Source organism: Ostrinia furnacalis, unplaced genomic scaffold, assembly GCF_004193835.3.
Source record: "Ostrinia furnacalis isolate ACB-3 unplaced genomic scaffold, ASM419383v2 OfSCF6657, whole genome shotgun sequence".
Lineage (NCBI taxonomy): Eukaryota > Metazoa > Arthropoda > Insecta > Lepidoptera > Crambidae > Ostrinia > Ostrinia furnacalis.
The window spans coordinates 321,680-342,292 of record NW_021136896.1 but is presented as its reverse complement, the minus strand read 5'-3'; the positions used below and the strand labels follow the sequence as shown (position 1 = coordinate 342,292).

Genomic DNA, 20,613 nt, shown 5'->3' with positions numbered 1-20,613 from the left:
CGACAGAATATTATGTACAGTTCAGCCCTGTTTCAAGTCGCTATACTTATGTTTAGCCGCCATGCCCTGCTGCGTCACGCTGCAAAGACGCACGTTTTAGCAAAAGAAAATCTTTCTTACCGTTGTAAACTGAAAATTATGTTATTGTAACTGTCTACTATTTACCACAATGGTTGATGGTTTACATGGTTTAAATAACATAATCATTCTGTATATGAAGCAATAGGTCGAATAGGAAATTATTCTAACTGTCTTACCGGTCTCTTAAAATAACAACAGAGTCTCAAATAGGCAAATAGTGCTCCATTTTTGATCCTAAGGTGTGAAACTTATGTTGTTATTTAGAAAATGTACCTATTTAAAAAAGCCAAGAGAGTATCAAGGCTGTCCAAAGCTCTAGCTTTATCTAGCCTATCTTTATATTAACCTATCATTATTAGCTGTCAGTTTGAAGTTTAGACTGGCGACGCTAATACAAAACCCATTAGGCTAATCCTGATTAAGGATAGTGCGCAGGGGGACCTAACATAATTGTATTATGTAACAGTAATGTACTGATTTTAAACTTAAAAAACATTGATTAGATTATGTAGAGATTAGAGACACAATTTCAATATACATAATACAAGTACATCATATTATAAATACAACATAAAATAGATCACTTTTATAACTAGCTAGTTATTAAAACAGGAACAGCGTTTCATCATAGTTTTAGGTACCTACTAGGAATTCAAACAACATATTATGTACTTCAGTCTACGTCTTACACCTATATTAACAAACGATGCTTGCTTAAGTGAAGCAATTAAATAGAACGCACAGCGTTGAATAGAGTGTGATTGGCTCGTGAGTCACCCTGTGCGTCCACGCGCACTGTGAGACCTCATAGTAATGTTTGAGAATATGGGCGTTTAACTGCGACCTTCGTCAGTTCGGAAATGACCGACATTAAACCAGGCGATTCTTCATGGCTCGTTTTAGCATAACGATTACAAACAATGACAGCGGATCAACCCGCACCCTTGTCTCACCTCAAGCGTTAATTGCTTCGCAAATATACTCGTCTTCGCACTAAGCGTCCACTGCTGACTTTAATGAGTGGACAAACATTGAGCGGCGCGGTCGCGCGGTCTCGCTCCGACCGCGTCCTGCGGCTACGCCACCAATAAATCTTCGGATTTTCCCCGCTTTCCCGGCGGGACGTCGGCCACGGCCGCCCTACGTCCACTCCCGCGCTCCACTCTTATAAATTACCTACACGCTTTCACTATAAATCAAACAATGGCCCAGCTAAATGTATTTGCTATTGTTTGAATACACCTCTGACCGATAACGCTGATGCATATTTCATTCGATCATTCTCGCAATTTTCGGTCAGACATTACGTCAGCAATCCTACGGCATTCAGGAAATTTGTCGCCTCCCTTTGTTTGGGCCCGGAACTCGAGGATAATATCCGCAAGGCATCGCGATTAATCTTGAGCGGAAAGTTCGGTCAGCCGGCTGACCGAAAGGAAATCAGCTAATGCGGTATAATTGAAAGTTTACGACGGACCAAAAAGGGGTCGCATTCATCGGCTATATAAACGATTATATTCTTGTAGTTAACTAAGTGATCTGTGAACATTTAACAACGTAAAGGTGCTTAGTTTGACCGTTATCTCGACCGGAAGTTAAAAAAACGTGATCCAAGCGTAATTTCGTCCAAGCCGCCCGCCGCGCTCGCCGGCTCTAAGCATTAGTAGGATAAAAAAGAAGGTGTCGATTAAACGCCAGATATCTTTTAACTACGTTATTATTTCATTTAAGTTTGTTTTAGAGATCAGTTCGTTTGAATGAAATAAGTTTCACTCTAATCTCACTCCTTTGATTACATTGTTGAATATTTTTCTCTATAATGCCGTTATGAGATGGCGAGGCTCTGTTACTAGTATTAAGTAATATTAGCTGCCACGAGCATCTATTAATGATGATTTTTATTGTGATTGATTTTCTACGCGTTGGTAATAACTCATAATGTTCCATCATCATTACGTTATCTCTTTTTCTGCACTGGTAAAAAAATATCCAATAGTTTTTTTGAAACTAATTGATTACCTGGAAATGGCAAAATTTAATGCCGTTTATAATATTATGACACCAACTAAAGCTTATTTGTGATTGAATGGGACCACCGGGGTGTCAGGGGTAACGCAAAATGGGATAAATGATATGTCACGAGCAACAATGATGGCAATGAAGACATCTGAAATGGTACTACTACATTGTGTTCATATTCAGCGGAAAATAATCGCGCGCAGCTTTACAGTTGGTGATTTTTGAGTGAGTTTTTTGCGAGTTATTGTAACGATTCGGACAGATGTCACGGGCAGAATCCATGGCAACAAAAGCGCTCCGGGGGCGTATTGTCCCGTCTCCCCAAGTCGACCTCCCCGCAGACACCATTAACACTGACACCTCCAACATTTATTTTTGTATCAAAATAATACATATAATTTATACAATTTATTTATAGCTCTACTCCATAACAGTTATTGCTCTAAATGGTTTTTAATGTCCTTATTTTGTAAGTAATTTATACGAGCTTTTACAGCTGCATTTTACCCTCCAATGATGGCTATTAGCAAGACATCAGATAAATACGTTATGCGATAAACGCTCCCGGAAACTCTTATGAGCTGTCGCACGGTTTGTTGGGCATTTATTAATAAAGGTCACGGGATTACTTAGAATTAGTGAATTTAGTTAATTAATTAAACTTTCAAATAGTTCATTAGTGGCTTGAATACAGATACAAATAAATAAATATCAATTAACTTATTTCATGTATCATATTGGCAACCCTCTATGACCGTTATTAAAATTGTTGAGCCAATGAAGTTAAAAGGTACAATTGCGTTGGGTTCTTTTGATGATGGTGAAGTAATTAGAAACGGAAGGACATCGGAAACATTATTAGCGTAAATTAATTATCTCGCAAAACGACTTTCAATCAGGAAAAGTTTCATTAATGAACTGTTGTGAAGTGGGATTTAAAGTGAGGTTGGTTCGGGCGTCGTGGTTTCGTGGTTGCGGTGGAGTTGGGGCGGCCGAATCAATTGCAGTTTAAGGTCACGCCGTAGCAACGGGTCGCAATTCCAAATGGAGAAATTGGTGGTGAGACAATTTTAACCTTATTCAGATTGCATTAAAATGCTATGAAATTTCAGGCATGTTTTTTATACAATAAGCAGTGTGTATGGAATACTTTGATGTAAAGGGTGCGAGGCAAGAGACTTGAAACAGAATTAGCTACATCTATTAAAAATGAATTGGTGTTGAAAAGTAATTTACATGGGATTTCAGTAAATGGATACCTCCTCTAATCCTGAGTATTGAACTATTGAGTATTGAGTATCCAACTCCAAATCCAAACATCACACCTTCGTCGTTATCGTATAAAGGATATCCTCGCCAAGCGCCAGCTAGCACATCTTGTTTTTTTGATTTGCATTATTGTTTATTTTTGAAACTTAAAATAACAAACTACATCATTTATTTTGTCGTTCCTACACACTTAAATTAGCTGTGAGACTCTACAATTGGCTAGTTATATTATTATAATGTACTAATCTGTAACATGTAAATTGTCGACAAAGCTGTTGAGTTTCCAAATAAATGAATAAAAAAAAACACACCTCTACAACTCATAATGCTAACTTTTGTGAAACGTCATGTAAGACAACGTCAGTTTCGGAAGAACTTTCGAGGGTATTAGACAAACTTATACCACCATAACCAACATGAAACCACCATGCAAAGCTCCTGAAATCAAGGCCAGGGACGGAATTTACGGCAGGGTCCAACTCTCAAACCATGAGACCACGAAGGCTTCTAGTTAATAAAGTTGTGATTCTGGATTAAAACCGAGGTTGCGGTAAGAGCCACGGTATACTTGTGAGCAGCGCGACCAAATCAATCACTAAGGCTCAATAATTGATCGCCCCCTCTCTCCAGTCCCTCCGACCTAATTACCTCGCCCTCCACACGCTCACGGCTCATTACGGACCGTCTGTTGTTTGTTCTCCTAATTAAAGCGGAGCTTTATCGGTCTTGGGGCCGTCTAATTGATATCATTGCGAGCGTTTACGATCATTGAATTACGGATCGGTTGCGTCGGGTTAGGCAGTTAAACCTGACCGCACATTGTCAGTGCCTCAGCTCCAATTGACTTGTTTAATCCCAGTTTATTGTTTATTTATTTATGGCGGAGGAAACCGGCGCCATCGCGGGCTCGTATTGGTATTTAATTTAATTGTGGTGCAATTTACTTTATTTAATTTTATAAATAACTATTTTTCCAACACACTTTACTGGAGTAAGATATAATATTGCTAACTTTTTTAACGCAATCCAGTAAATAAGTCTTTCGCAGCAATAAAAATTACGAGTAGATAAAAGAAAAAAAATTTTTTAAAGAATGAATTGCATCGATTGTTTTTGTTCAAATAACACCAATGAAGTTTCCGCTTTATGAAACAAAGGTTAATCTTCTCACACAATAAAAGCTCCCGTAAAACGGAATGAGCGAAACAACTCAATTCTAACATGACTAAATTAAGTTTTTTGATGGCTTGTAAAAATATATTTTGGTCAGGAACATAATATCTCGCGTAATAAAATAACATTAACTCAATACAATGAATATAGTCAACTTATAACCGTCGAAGTGGAAAATAACCAATTCCGTTTAAATCACAATCTAGCAATTCTTTGATACCCGTGAAATTGCCGTAACGAAATAAATGTTAAATAAAACGTAAAATAAAATTATTATGCCTCCACAAACAAATAATTGGAACGGGAACATACCTACCTAAAGCGCCCGCGCCCGATGCCGTCGTTTTATGGCTTATTTGGGGGAAAGCTTTATTGAACTTAGCCACGTTGTCTGCCGCCCCGCAAATACCACCCTTAACTAGAATCGAATAGGATTCCGAATCGAGCACTTCCCGCCAGTTGCGTCACCACCGTGCGGCATGAAATGACTTTTTCGTTTGTATTCGCTTTTTATCCACTTAGAGTCATTCTTTTTCCACTCGCTACAATTCACTTTCAGATTTTTGCTAGTGCACGCCGACATTATTATTTTATGGGGCGAATATTATTCCTAGTACCTACCGAAATTAGAGTTTCATGATGAAATTTTACCCCAATAAATTTAACGTGTCAAGGGTGGGCTCCGAGTGGCCCATGGCGAAGTTTATGCGTATTGAAGTATATTTTTGCACCTGTCTTTTGTGGCGTTTCTGTATGCGAGCGGCGCTGAATAGGACTCCTGTCACGTTACGCCACTCGAACACAATCGAGATCGGATCGAGGTCGCCGTCTTCTGGCTGGATCACGCGATGCTCATGCCGCGAATATTACTGTTTTTACACGTTCATTTACATGATAACGTATCTAGCTTGCGCATACGATCTTAACTATATGTCGATCGTACCATTGTACTTGCATAGTTGCAGTTAATTTGAACGATATCATATTTCAATACATCTTGGCAACATGGGAAAATTATGCCCCGAATCGCGCCACTAAAACCAAATGACAGGGGCACCACTAGCGCTAAAGTACAGTTTATGAAGCAGAAAATGGTATCGCCTAACATGACATCGGAGTAAAATCAAGGCTTTAACTGGCGTGCAGTAGCCAGGAAGCTGCGTCGTGGGATGATAGAGTGGCGTCGATTTGGCAGCGCGGCGGGCCGCCGCGGCGCCTCGGGCGAGCGGCGCCCGGTGCCTCAATAAGCCAGACATGGATAGGGTACGAATTTATGAACCGTCAAATAACTTATCACCAGTTTAATGCAATGAAAACGAGGTTTATTTATGAACCGCACCGATCACTCGATCGTGAACTTGTGTTTTTTGTTCTAGGGTCGCGATCGCAGGAGTCCTAGTTGGCTCTTATTTATGGGTCTAGCGACGCGTGTGAATAACGTTAATAGTGGGGCCGGCCCCTTTGCTACTGTTTATATTTATTTGGGGTTGGTGTAATGAGTCTATCTGTGCGCTGACTCGCGAACTCTGTGGAGAATTGATTAAAATGTTGTTTAGATTCAGTCTCGTGGAAAGAGGGGAGGAATTTGTCACGAAGAGATTTTTTAATAATTATTATGTTTTGCTTATACGTATCAACTTTAAATTAGCGCGTAATAAATTGGACAACGGCTTTTATTAACGCATTAATTTTAAAGAAATAAATCAAACGCCATATTCTTTTGAAAGGGCAAGGTAAGGGTTAAAATCAGTGATGCGCATGATACGATCAATAACTCGTCAACTATTTTTATTCACAGTTTATCGATTTTAAAATAAAGAGACTAAAGCTCATTTACATATCGAGTCGACTTAAATAAGGTCAAAGTTATCTGTGGCAGGCAGAGTTATGCTACCATTAATATCTATCATTGCAAATAGGTATTTCTTCGTCCCTAAATAAGTCAGTGACAAATTTCTACTCGCAACTCTTTTGTGGTGTGAGATAAAAATTGCGCGTTTCCCTGACGCTGACAGTGAGGGACCTAGCTAACTATGAGTGATGATGGTGGCGCCCCCGGCATTAGCGAGGAGGAAGCCACGTGCCGAGAGCATTAATGATCGCGTCTGTGATTGCACGACTCTGATGCTGGCTTTAAAGTGTTAATCTATTGAGTAGTGTCTTCTTCTCAGCCATTAGTCAACAGACACTACTCTGCCAATTAATAGTGTAAGTGCCTTTTTCCAGTGATGCGGATTTCGGCACGCGTGCGGATCTGGTCTAATCTGTGGAGTGCGTACAAATCACAGTATTGATTGGGTGCATCGTAGCCCGCGTAATAGGAAAAACATGTATGAAATTGAAATGCGGACAGCCCGCATGCGGAAGATCCGCACGCGTGCCGAATCCGCATCACAGGAAAATTGACGCTCTTAATGGGCAGAGTAGTGTCTATTGACGACTAAAAGTAAGTTATAAGTACGAGGAAAGAAATAGTTTGTCAAGTACAGAGGTAGTAATTTATGTAGAGACATTCGCATACTACACTAGACCGCAATGAAAAAGGGTCTGTTAGAAAATTTAGCTAATCTAAACAAAACACTGGAAAATCTAAGCATTTTTATTAATTTTATAAAGTTAGATCTTTACTTCATAAAGTTAGGTCAGCTACTTTTGATGATATTAACAATTTTCTAACCGACTTTTTACTTTGCGGTCTAGTGTTTAAACCCCAAATCTTAATAGATTATTTTATTGATATTACGTCATGGAAAGAAACAAACAAAAGAAAGCTCATTACAAAAGCTTAACAGTGAAAGCTTTTGTAATGAAAATTTACAAGTAGTTCATTTAACAAGATTTATTAACAAAGGGTACAGGTAGAGATTTAGTGAAGATACATTTTGTAATGGCTTACTCGTGGTGGTGGTGTGAGTACGGATTTAATTTGTTGACTCCACTCTGAGGATTATGTCAACACAAGGGAGGGTAGTCAAGTGTGATTATATCTACTCTCAACCTTAATGCATTGGCCCAAAGATACACTTAGTTTTGGCACATTGTTTTAATGTTTATTCATGCAATGATACAGAGAATAGTGGCAACTTAATAGCATCGAATTTAACGTTTTAATCAACGCGGCAACGTGATGATTAATTATCAAATATCTATCATCATCTTTGAGATAGCTAGTTGGATATCGCCAGTCTTCGATTTATATTGATATTTACACGTTGAAAAATTGTAAACTTAGAAACGTATCTGCTACGATTATAAATAACATAAATCATGAAGTGAGAATTATGAATTAAATTAAGCCAGTATTCAAATTATCTGTATCATAAATCCCTTATAAAGTTGTTATGCGCAAACACATGTTAGTACATGGCCATTACACTTTACGTTTTACGTATATTTTTATCCGAGTTTGACTTAATACATCTTGTAACTGCACGATAATTGCTAACGACAGAGACAATAATTACTAGTACGGATAGAAAATAAAATCTATCAAAAATAGTCCAACCAAGTGTGTAGTGCCAAGTTCATGTAATTTTTAATTTTGCACGTCATTATCCCATAAAAGTAATTTGAGACAGACAGGTGTATCAAACAGACTAAAGACGCCTATAAAGATGTGCTTTTTATGAGCTACGAAGTTTTTTTTGCTTAATGAGCGTGCAATTAGAGGATCAAATTAAAATGTAGTCAAACAATAAATGTCCAAACGAATTGCTAATCTAGTATTTTTTACTTCAATTATCTGTTGTGTTGACCGTACCGACACGATGCTACACAATTTGTTTGAGCAATGAAACGAACAAACGACCTGCTTAGCTAGAACATACAACTACCAGCTTAGAACAATAATTAAGCTATTATCTCGGAATAGTTGTTACCATGCTAATGGGAAACGTTACTTTGTTATTTTCCAATTTCCACCAAACTGCGCGGAATGATTGCTAATTTTTGAATTGAAAAACGGTAAACAATATTTGTTGCATATAAATCGAATACTTATTTGAAAATACATCGATTGAGCAATTCATAAATGAGCAATGCATTTATTATGACTGTAAATAATTGAAAACAACAAATATTCATAGACTTAGAAATTGCAGAATGTAATTTTTATAAACAATAGCATAATTAAATACAGCGTGTGACAGATTGCCAAAAAAAATAAACAAATACTTCAGATACTTCTGAAAAACCAGTGGACTAATTTTCCGGAAAATTCTTAATTTTCAGGGTATTATTTAACACGCTTAACACAATTGTTCAATCGTTTTATAACAGATCCAATAGCGTGCGAATTTATTTCCGGGAAAAATGGTAATTATATTTTACAAAAGTGATCTCAGTAATTGTTTAAACTGTTTTCTTAGAAACGTAAGAAAGCAAAGCAAAAATAAAGTTGACGCACTCAAATAACGTTGACAACAATGGAATAATGTGCCGCAAGATTTTCTTAAAACGGGGGAACAAATAAGCTTGCTCTTATTCAGTTATCGCACTTCGCAAACAGGGTTCCATATGTATCGTAATAAGTGAGTCGTTGCCAGTGTATTCTTGCGAGGGGGCGCAAACAGGGGATGACGTCCCGGGTGTAGTTCACACTTTTAATTTAGCTTTTCCTAATGTATGCGAATAACTGCAAAGAGTATTCACTGCTCACTTGGCCCCCTCCGAACTCACTATCCGACTGTTAAACAACTATCACGCGAGGGTGCGTATGCCTTAATAGTTTAACCCTCGCATCTACATTATGCAAATACGCCAGTGATATGTCAGCCCGCACACTTGGGACTTTTATTGTCGCCCGAGTTTATTCCCTTTTATTAAGTTAAGTTTAATTAAATTCAAGCCGACGTATTTGTTAGCCCGATTGACTGAAAGGTATTACTCGTCGAGATTTATCTGATTACACGCGAGCTTAGTGCGGAGTGCTACTTTGATTCACTTAATGACATTTTGAAATGATCCAGCCATTTAACGATATCACACTTGTCTTAGTCGGGAATTCAAATTGAATTATTGAGGCTTAAGATAACATTAGGTGTACTATATTATATTAAGGAACACTCAATTAATTGCTCCCGTATCAATTGATCTAACATAGCAAGTCATCTATAATATTTTTAAAGCAGAAGTCTAGATTCCCAAATGTGGCTTGAGAGCTTTATTATGAAGATATCCAGTTCAGTGTAACACCGAGTGATTTTGTTTATTTATTGTGCGTTGCGATGTTTCAGAGTAACCCTTACGCGCTGAAGGAAGGCGGCGGCGAGATGTCTGCGTGGACGTCGGCGGGCCTGCAGCCCTCCGGCGGCTACTACCCCTACGACCCCACTCTCGCGGCCTATGGGTAAGTCCCCAGGGTCCAAAAGACCCCATAGGTCCACAACACTTTAGATAAAGCCCGCGCAGTGCTAGGATTAACATAATACCTCCCTATCGGAACTTATCTCTCTAATAGATTGCAATGCGAAAGGCTCATGTTTGTATTTGGCGACTCGCTTTGACTTTAATAAATTTTATGTTGTGCAAATGTATCCCCTTCCTATGCGGGTGTGTAGTAACGTTGTGGATTGAGCCGCATTTTTCTCGGGTGATAGATTCAAATTGCTTTCTTTGTTTGTGTTACATTTTGTTTTGATACATGTGTAGGGCGTCGGTATCACATAAAACAGGCAACGTTTTCAATTAGAATGGAGAGTTATCAACCGGTGAATAAATTAACGTGATTGTATTTTAAGCCTGCGTCCGGCGGGTTATCCGTTATCGAGCGATCGTTAAATATCTCTCGTGATAGGACGTCAATATGCCGCGCTGTTTATTAGACCGTTTATATCAAATTTCGAAAGCATCATCGCCAAATCACCTGTCGTTATTAACTTGTTAACTATTCATTTTATATCATCCGGTGAATGCTCAGACATGTAATACGAACCTGAATTTTAGGGCTAACACTCCATGAACAATTTAAATATTAATGGATATGAAATATATTAATATTAAGTAGGCATTCTCGGATATTTTCACGGTTCATAGGATGTGCATAGCTTTCAGTTAATTGATTTTCATTAATTGATTAAGTTGACCGTAAAAGTAAAGTAAAAGTGACCTCTCGTTATCAACATTTGGATTTAATCACTTACATGGAAAGGTGAACAACTGACCTTTTTGAAATTACAAAATTTAAGCGTTGTTATTCACAATACTGATAACACTTACGAAGCGTTACAAAAAGTAGAGGCATAGGTGAGCGGGGAGTTGGTGTAATGGCTTTTTGATAACTTTTCGTATCAAGCATTGAGTTGCAGCTTGCTTGATAAAGGCACACCTAGCCTATGGCCCGCGATGCGTGTCGGCCGCGAGGGACAAATGACCGGGTAACCACTCCCGGTTGTCCGCCGTCCCTTTCCGACGTATATGAACACCGAAGTGTGACAAAGACGAATGACGCCACATCCATTTCGCACTAGCGCCTGATTAATTCACAGTTTTTCTTTGAAATGCGATCGCTTGTCGCGCTGTGTTGACGTTTTGGGAAAAATTACCGACCCGTTCGACGACGCGTTATAAGCATTCAATATGACTGGCAATCTCGTTCACCTTACGATACAAATCAACATATAATTACAACAACCGACAGTCAAATAAAATCAAGTTCCATTTACCGTATAATCATGATTCAATTAAGTAATTAGAAAAACGTACATTATCATAATTTTTTCATTTCACTGTGCACAGCAAGCCTTAAGTATAAATCATCAATGGAAACTATAATTAAAACACAATCATATCAGACAACTTTGCTGCAAAAAACTGTTTATTTGAAAGATAGTTTCGTAACTTTTTTAAACGTTAAAATGGGCATTAAATAGTTCACTAAATACAAAAATAGCCATTGTTAGAGTGTCATAACAATGTATTATGTGGACCCATCAATTAATACGTTTCACGGCGCACTTGAAATTTATCCGTCCATGAATCACGCTGGAACTGCCTGAAAATAAAAACAAATCATGATACATCAAAGCAAAGTTATGCTGACAATTCGGCTCCACTCGACTTAATATATAGCAAGCGGAGCGTTGTAATCTAAAAATAATTAGAGGCGACATTAGTTTTTATGCGTAAAAAAGACGTAGCGATATAACTGAGCGGCGGGACAAGCACGGAAATACTCCGTGATATATAGCGCTCCCGAAACTCTACACAATTGTTCACTATACCACGTATAGGGTGATGCAATTGAGGTTGAGAGCGAAACAATACTTTTAACGCGTCATATATAATCATAAAAAGTGCACGTACATTTTCAACACCGGTCCTCGGTTCACATTAATTCACTTGAAAATACAATCGCCAACGGTTGCCGACAAAAATTGTTGCGTATTCATTATGAAAAGAAAAACTTCATAAGGGTTTCATAAAGCGTACTGCAATAAGTTTGCCGGGCCAAATAAATGGACAGAAAGGAACGAATGCGGTGAAAAGTGTGCACGAACAACAAAACTTGGCCACGACTGTAGGCTCACTTCAGTTAAGTACCGTTGGCTTATTATTTGAAACAGCCTGTAATCTGCCACGCCCGCCGCGCGCCGAAATGAAAAATTACTCGGCTATATTTAACACAAGAGTCGAGCACAGAAAACGTACAAAAATTAGAGAAAAGAGTCGAGGGAGTTGTACCGCACCATTGAGATCAAAATACGCAGGAAATTACTGAGCTCCGAGCTCTAAGGGAATTATTTTGTGTGCCAACGATTTGGGCTGTTACTTTTAAATAAACCAAACAAGGAATGCTTGTTAGCAAGACGTGACGTCTAAGCGACATTTATGTTTTAAAAAGGGAATGTTTACGATATACGTTTTTAAGGATAGACGAAGAAAATACAATAATATAGATACAAATTCCACATTGTAAAAGCTCCAAAATGCGTAATCTCTGGCTGTTTGATTGATAATATTTTATAAACAAAATCAGACTTTAATATCGTAACATTTAAAACTTGCTCATTGATTTGCTTCACTGATTTATAGAAGAATAGGGTCACCACACACTTGTTATTGTTTATAATTTGTGCTTACTGTGTTCAATAAATTCTATTTCTTTCTTTCTTTCTTTCACCACACACTTGATCGAGATTAAAACATCTAAAGTAATTTCTATCTAGTTCGCTTAAATAAATAAATAAATGATAATTTTGTACAATATGAAATGACGTCATTATAACCAATTATGTCGCTAACTAAATCTAATCAAGCTTACAATGGAAATCAGACAAGGCAGATCACTAGCGTTGTTAACGTTGATCAGATGTACCTACATATCAGTGCTAATGGATTTCTCGGTATGACAGCTCTGAAACCGCGAGCTCCGTCTCGATTGACAATGTTAGCATAATCGATAACATTAATTACTGTCTTATCAAGAGACAAGGTACATTACATAGGTACGTACATGTAAATAATATAGGTACACAATAAAAAAAACAATCAAGATAAGAGGGGAAAGAAAATTTAAGGCTTGATGAAAAACAACAAGTGTTTTAGAAATAGAACAATGTTAAAAATTTATTAGCAGAATGATTGTTTATTTCAAAAATAACTCTTTGGCGAGAAATTAACATATAAATAAGTAACTTTGTACCTACAGAGCTCCAATAGAATTTAAATAATCTACGCTGTCGGTTTTTTGTGTACTTTGCAAATCACTTTTTAAGCAGTAATTTTGGAGTATAAAGAACACTAAAATATTTTCCAAACTGAAAAAAACCTAAAATCTTGTCTACATCGTGAAAATTCATGATTTTTCGTTCACTAGAAACTTGAATCATACAAAAGGCAACGAATACCCAACCCCGAATCTCGTTTCGAATTTCGAAACACTCAACAAACTACATCCACACGGCGTAGTTAAACACAACGATCGTGGCTAAAACGCCTACTCCACTCGGAGTAACGAATCCTAATTCTAATACACCCGGTCCCAGTGGGGAGGCATTACTTATGTACCTTACATAGTATACAGGAGGGCACGTAAAGGCCGCGATTCCCCCAAGCGGGCACATCGTAAACCTCCGATACCACTGAATTGAATACTCCGCACACAAATATTAGCACTGCTTGTAGCTAGCACTCTATATGCCACTACAGAAAGTTCGAACAACAACGTATGACTGAAAAAATCATTTTTCATTTCATAAAGTAATATACAATTCAAAATACGCACAACTGTACGAACTTTTAAAGCAATCGAATAATAATACACACTAAAGCACTTTTAACCGCGACTTTCATGAATATCAGATTAGAACAATAAAAGCATCTTGCTTATAATAAATGCAGGAAACGTCACAGTGAGTAAATCCAGTCGTTTGTTGACTCCACGAATATAAAGCATAAATCTAAATTAAGCATCGGCATTATGTTTTCGTCCCCAAATTATCAAAGATACAAAGCATTTCCGCCCGTGAATGTATTAACATTCAAACCAAGTGCATGTGTTTCTCTTCTCATAGGGCGGGCGCGGCGAGTAAGTGGACTGTCTAAATTAATTAGTAAGCTTTAAGCGGAGAGCTAGCAGCGGCTTCAGCGCTGAAAAAGATTGCAATCTCATTCAGAGCCACGGCTTTAGAGCGCTTGAATGTAGCCGGCACCGCTGTCGTCGCTAACCGCGGCAGATTTCTGAAGAGCTTATTCATGTTCCAACTAATGTTCGGTTTCAGACACTCGGTTTTCGTCTTTGACACTGTATTGGATTCAATTAGGTGGTTTAACGTTTAAGAGGTTAAGCCTACATTATTTTGACGTACTTGTAGACTCGGCGCGGTATGAAATTTATTGAAAGTTGCGTGATAAGATTTCGCGGTGTCACCTTAGAAAAGCACGTGAGACGTTCCTCGTCTGTAGACTGGCAAGAACGGAGATGTCCGGTGCGCAAGATGGCGACTGGATCGATTGAGGTGTTGCTTGAGTACGCCCACGGTGCCCACGCCTGCGCTGCAACGCCCTGCAGTTGCAACAAGATGCAATCGGTCCGCCCTCTAGTGAAACAACTGTCTTAACTCAAGAACAAAATATTAATGAATCAATAACGTACTTAAAATTCAATAACTAAAAAAAAACTATTAATTATTGTAAAATTTTTCAAAACCCAATCTATAAATTATAATTATTTAAGAAATTAATCATAACGAATATAATGATAAAAACGTTGATTGACCACAAGCAAAAAATGTATACTTAACTGAAGTGGAAAGAAAACAAACCGTTTATCGTTCCCATTCATCAATCTCATAAGATCTTGTTTATTTTGCACCAATTTACGAAATAAACACTCGCATAGATCTTCAGTAGTCTATTTTCTAAAACCATCAATTCATTTCTAAATAAATTCACTTTATCACGTAACTATTGACCAAACATCGTTATTCCAGCAAATCAATTCAAGACCTCCAGCGGGGACCGCTTTTTAACTATTTTCACGCGCGAATCTATTTATTGGACCCCTTAGACCGCGCCTTTGTCATGTCGACGAGAAAATCGAAATCAGGTACGAATGCTGCTGGGGGGAACAGGACGGTTCGCCACAATTACGCTTACAATGCGGATGCAAATGGGACCGTGGGTCCTAAAAAGTGTATCGAATGTCGCTCCAGTGCCGCGATAGCTTTATTTTTGCTGCCGTTACGAGAAATCTATTGCCTCAAATAAAACGCCTATCTGCTACGAATTTAAAAGCCAGTTTATTGTTCGCTGTAAACGCTTCGACGTATAGATCGTAACCGATGAAAATGTGTTGTGTACACGAAATATTTCGCGGTAATATTCATATTTCGTTAAATCTATTATTGCGGAAAACAGAACACCTGTTAATGTGGTACTTTACGCATTTGAGCTTTCGTTTATTAATACTCTGAGAAATTTATTGAAATGACTAGCAATTTGGATAATCACATATAGACATGTGGCTCGGTTCAGAATGTTCATTGGCCTATGCGAGTTTTAATTTAAGGCCGGAAGCGGTGTTTCCCATTAGGTATATGTAAGTATAAACATGTTTGTCGACAGATACGGAGCTGGATACGATTTAGCTGCCCGGCGGAAAAACGCGACGCGAGAGTCGACCGCAACACTCAAAGCGTGGCTGAACGAGCACAAAAAGAACCCCTACCCCACAAAAGGAGAGAAGATAATGCTTGCAATCATCACCAAGATGACACTGACGCAAGTGTCGACGTGGTTTGCCAACGCGCGCCGCCGCCTGAAGAAGGAAAACAAGATGACATGGGAGCCGAAGAATAAAACAGACGACGACGACGACACCATGCTCTCTGATGAAGAAAAGGACAAGGATGAACAAGATGAAAAAATTAAGACCCACAAAGGTTCGTTGAGTTTGATACTCGAAGCTCCGATCAGACCTTACTCTGTAAACAATTGTTGAAAATGTATCCTATAGCAAAACTCCATCAATAAATATTGTTTCGCAGTAAAAGGTCCGTTCGAAGCTTTATACTCGGAAAAGCGTTTGATAGCCAACTCGGTTAAACGAGTAATAGGATTTCGTGACAACCAGTTGTCCTTCAAATGTTTTCCAACCAAAACCTATTTACCGTAACTCTACCTGTACGTGTCACTCTGGTTCATTTCGATGTTTGCAAAGCGAAATGTGTGTTTCAGATAATTTACTAATCCTGTATCCCGTTTGCACCTGCGATTGCGATGTTTCCTCTATTTCGGTGTAAACTGTCCATTTTATTTTCATGTTTGGATTGCGTCAATGTTGTTAACCGTTTAAAATTGCTTTAATTTTGTCGGTGTATAAATCGTAGAGTGAATTGGCATAACGCGGCTGAGGGCCGGAGGGTGCGCGGGCTGCGAAGAGGAGGCAGGGGGCGCCGGGAGGATTGGTCTCAGGCGTGTAACAGTGCGTAACCGTTCCTCGCTCCCGGATTTCCTATTCGTACTAGTGGGCGGCGCCAAGGCCCAAATTTCATATAACGTCGGGTGCTCGGGTACAACAGGGCGACGCTCGGAGGTCGCGTTCGGCTTGTCAGACGATCTGCCCTACTTCATGTTCTTGCCAAAGGATTTGTCGAGTTCGTGGATCGTTTCTTTTATGAGGATATTCCGACGGAACGTAAGTAAGTACGGTTTTGGGGATTTATAATGTGTTCCAATTGAATGTGGAACCTTTTCAGTGCGGTCTTTGTCGTTGTTCGTTTAACATTTTCAGCTCTGTTTCACGTAATCGATGAATTCGTTGAGGGTTTTTAACCTTTAACTGGTGACCTGCCCGTCTCTCAGACACCGCGTTTCGTTTTTTTGATTTATCTCCCCGCCTTTTTGTCGCTTCTCCCCGTGCGTTTTGGTACCTTCCGCGTTTGCCATACACCTTCGCTCAGTAGGAGGCGCACGAGCTCAGGGTCTCCTGTGTTGCCTGTGTGGAGCTTTCGCCGTCTCACAGACGTCAGGTCAGTGCTAATGTGTATTTTACCTATGTGTCTGTTGTTCGTCACCTCACTTTTAGTTTACACAACTTCATAGTGTTTGAGGGACGTCACAGCGGTGGTAATGTTTTGTTATTATCTTTTATAGAATGTCTCACGATAAACAAAAGAGGTCTGCCAAACGAAGAAGGGTTCTTAGTCAGCGAGGTATAATACAGGAGCTTCTAACAGAGAACGACGACGAGTGTAGTAGTTTTGACGACGATATAGGCGATCCTGACTTCGTTTTAGAAAGTCTGCATGTTACCAAATCTGAGCAATCTGGAGATGAAATCAACACCTCCACCATTGAATAACAGTGTCCTGACTAAATAGGAGGGGTTGATGGATGAGATGGAACAAAGTGTTTCAACTATTCAACATCCTTATTGGCCTATGTATAATCATATTCTATAGCTTAGCTCAGTCGATATTTTTCAGTAATAATATCTTATGTCTTAAACAGTGATTGCGACAATACTAACAAATTAACTAGAGGCAGCTTCTTATTATCATTGGATAGCTCTTTAGTTATACCTCAATTGAAACTCGTGCCTTATAATGACTACCCTACTCCGCGAGCTGCGTTCAGTTGGTGTTGATGAATTACCACCTAGACCGACTTCTGCCTCGTCCCAAAACCATCCTGGGGTTAAAAGAACATGTGCCATTTGTCTTAGCCATGTAATAAAATGTACTAGGTTCACTAGAACTCATTATGATAAACCTATGTGCCTAAATTGCTGCAAGAAAAATTGTGATGTCTGTAGACGTGAACGTTTCTAGTAAGTGATGTTTGATGATTGTAGTTTTTTTAATTTCTTATCTTAGGATAGCTTTACCTGCTAAGTTTTGTTGATTAGTATCTAAACTATCTAAAAATGATGATTAGGAAGGTCCCAAAGTGTATTCTGGGGGCTAGTATGCCCATTTTAGGTGTCTTAACTTTATTTTTAATGAAAAGTACCTTGCTCAAATTAAGACTGATTTTGTACCAAAAACTAATGTTTTTTTAAACCATGTTTTTATATTATTTGGACAACTTTATAAGTTACTAAATTCTTGGCCTCAAACTTATTTTACGTTAGCCAATTTTTTTATACATAAGTTTTTCTTTGACGTCTCTTAAACGTCACCTCACCAAATACGCACTGTTGACTTCAGGTCACCAGTTAAAGGTTAAGTGCAATAATAAAATGCAGAAGCGGAACGTGTGAATGTAGAAAGGCAATAACATAACAGCAAGGGTTGTTAGTCTCGGTTGTCAACAGCATAAATTATAAGTGGGTATTGTTGCAGTGAGGATGGTGGAGGAGTGTTTTCAGTGCAAACTTCACGGCTAATGGCGTGGGGCGTCACGGCTTACGGCGGCATACGTCGCCTAATGAAGCCGACTATTGTTGGGACAGAAGTACGCTTAATTCGCGATGTGAACGCCGCAAACAACACTTAGGGTCATCAAATTCGATAATAAAAGAAGTCCCGCGATAAGCGCGGGCGGCGCTCTCCCTAAACAAGGACCATAAACTGAATATTGGGCCTTTGTGGGACAGAGGACAGAAGGCAGATCTTCATATTTATAAAGCGATAAATACAAAGCTAATCATAAGTTGAAATGTTAATTCACATAATATTCTATAATCAAGAAATAAATTATATTTATTGAACTTAGAGCTTTGACCGGTTGCCGTAAATGTTTTAATGCCGTAGACATAAATATATGTTTGTGTCGTCATAATTAGATGATCAATGCCTAGATATTCTTAAATGGTGTCATAAAAAGCAGGTTTGTGCACAAGTAAGGTAAATTATTCACTAGCTGGTAGATACTCTATGATTAGTGTAATGGAATTATTCACTTCGTATAATATCTGATTACGATCGCTGAAAACCGAGTGATAAGATTATGAACGAACTTAATTTTGTTCAATCTTGAAATGATTATCGGTATCTGATACCTTCTATGGATTTATAGTGTTGGTTTCGCACCAACCCTAACCAAGTAGCGACAAAAAAAATCATAAGTTTTCCCCACGCATTCAATAGACACGCGCCCCCGCGGCGACTGCGGCGTGCAGGGGTGTGCACGCGTTTTAAGTGGTTTAGAACATTTTTGCAAAGTGCAACATTAAAAACCGACTGCAAACGCTTTTAATGCTGCATGCAGGGGCGTGTGTAAGCGTGGAATGCAGGCATAAAACTAACAACGTGCTAAAAGGTCAAAGACTACTTTAAGACCCGGTACTTACAATTTCGAGGTGCCCGTGGTCAATAATAAGATGAAGTTATGATTTTCGTCGATGGATATTTTGTTGGGTAGTTAAGTTTAAAGGTTTTGTTTGAAGATGCAGTTGATTTTTGGTAGTTCAGTGGTTTTTAAGAGACGTTACAGGAGGTATACAAGAAGTCTTTTCACTGCACTCGCATTCAGTCGGCAGATATTATGTCTACTTCAAAGCAGATGTAGGTAACGGCCTTTTAAGGTAGGCTCTACAAAATGTCTATGCACCGCACACCTCTGCACCTTACATATAAGGACCTTTACAGGTATCAGACCAAACTTAAAAGCCCATGAAGTTACTTGCTGTAAACTCTTTTACAGTTAGGTTAAAAAACGAAAACTTGTCAACAAAGGTCTGATCTTACTACGAAATGAAAGTAAATCCTTGGAAGCCTCATCATTTCTTAGGAAATTTTTTTTTAAGTAAATTACTCTGTAATGTAAGTATTTAAAACGTAAACGACCTTTCATACTTAATACAATATTATTTCGTACCAAATCCCCTGATCCTGTACAAACAAACCACAAAACACTGCACAACCATTCTTTTCGTGAAACGTCAATGATCACGACGTGTAATATATCATTTTAAGTCATGGCAAACAAAGCCGATATAAAAGCTTTCACACGCGATCGCTAGACCGTCGTCGGCAAACAAACAGAACTATCCGGGACTAAGTCTCATGAATAAAAGCTTCATTTTGACCCCAACCAATAAATGTTAATTTTCGTCGCTGGCGCACGCATCGCAAACAAAATATTAATCCGCCGCGTTAATGGGGAATGAGTGGAAGAAACAAGTGAGCATCGGGGCGGACGTCGCCGAGCACTAATAAATTGCAGTGACCTCGTGAGTGCGGGGGAGGACGCTCTGTCAATGAGTACGTATGACAGTTTAATATGCTTCGGATAATGCAACTTGATGATGTTAATTGTACGCTTTTTGACCACATTTTTTTTTTAATTTCATTTCATTATACTAAATCCAAGTTTAAGTAAAAAAAGAGTTAAAATAAAAAATAATATAGCATAACAAATTAATAATTTACAGTTTTTGTTTAAAAAAATAATATTGTATTTAAAAAAAAGCGTGTTGATATACAATATAAAAATATACGCATGGACTTAAGAGCCTCCATTTTTCCTCGGTTAAAAAGCAAAACAAATCCACTGATTGGTCAAAAAAGAATATTGGATCAGACTCCCGCTTTTCATTTGTCAATCTTATAGACTTATTCTAATCCCACGCGATACGAGTCTCGAGTGATTCACACATGTTGGCTGCATATGTGGCGCCCCGGGTTT

General features: G+C 38.6%; 1 protein-coding gene across 2 annotated transcripts in view; it reads left to right on the top strand.

The window, feature by feature from the left end:
- LOC114362616 (homeobox protein araucan) overlaps positions 1-20,613 on the top strand; it is a 55,362-nt gene that overhangs the window by 29,086 nt on the left and 5,663 nt on the right. For both annotated transcript variants that reach the window (XM_028318082.1, XM_028318081.1), the window contains exons 3-4: positions 9,777-9,889; positions 15,607-15,923. In XM_028318082.1, coding sequence (XP_028173883.1) covers positions 9,777-9,889; positions 15,607-15,923 — 430 coding nt within the window. The remainder of the gene's footprint in view (positions 1-9,776; positions 9,890-15,606; positions 15,924-20,613) is intronic.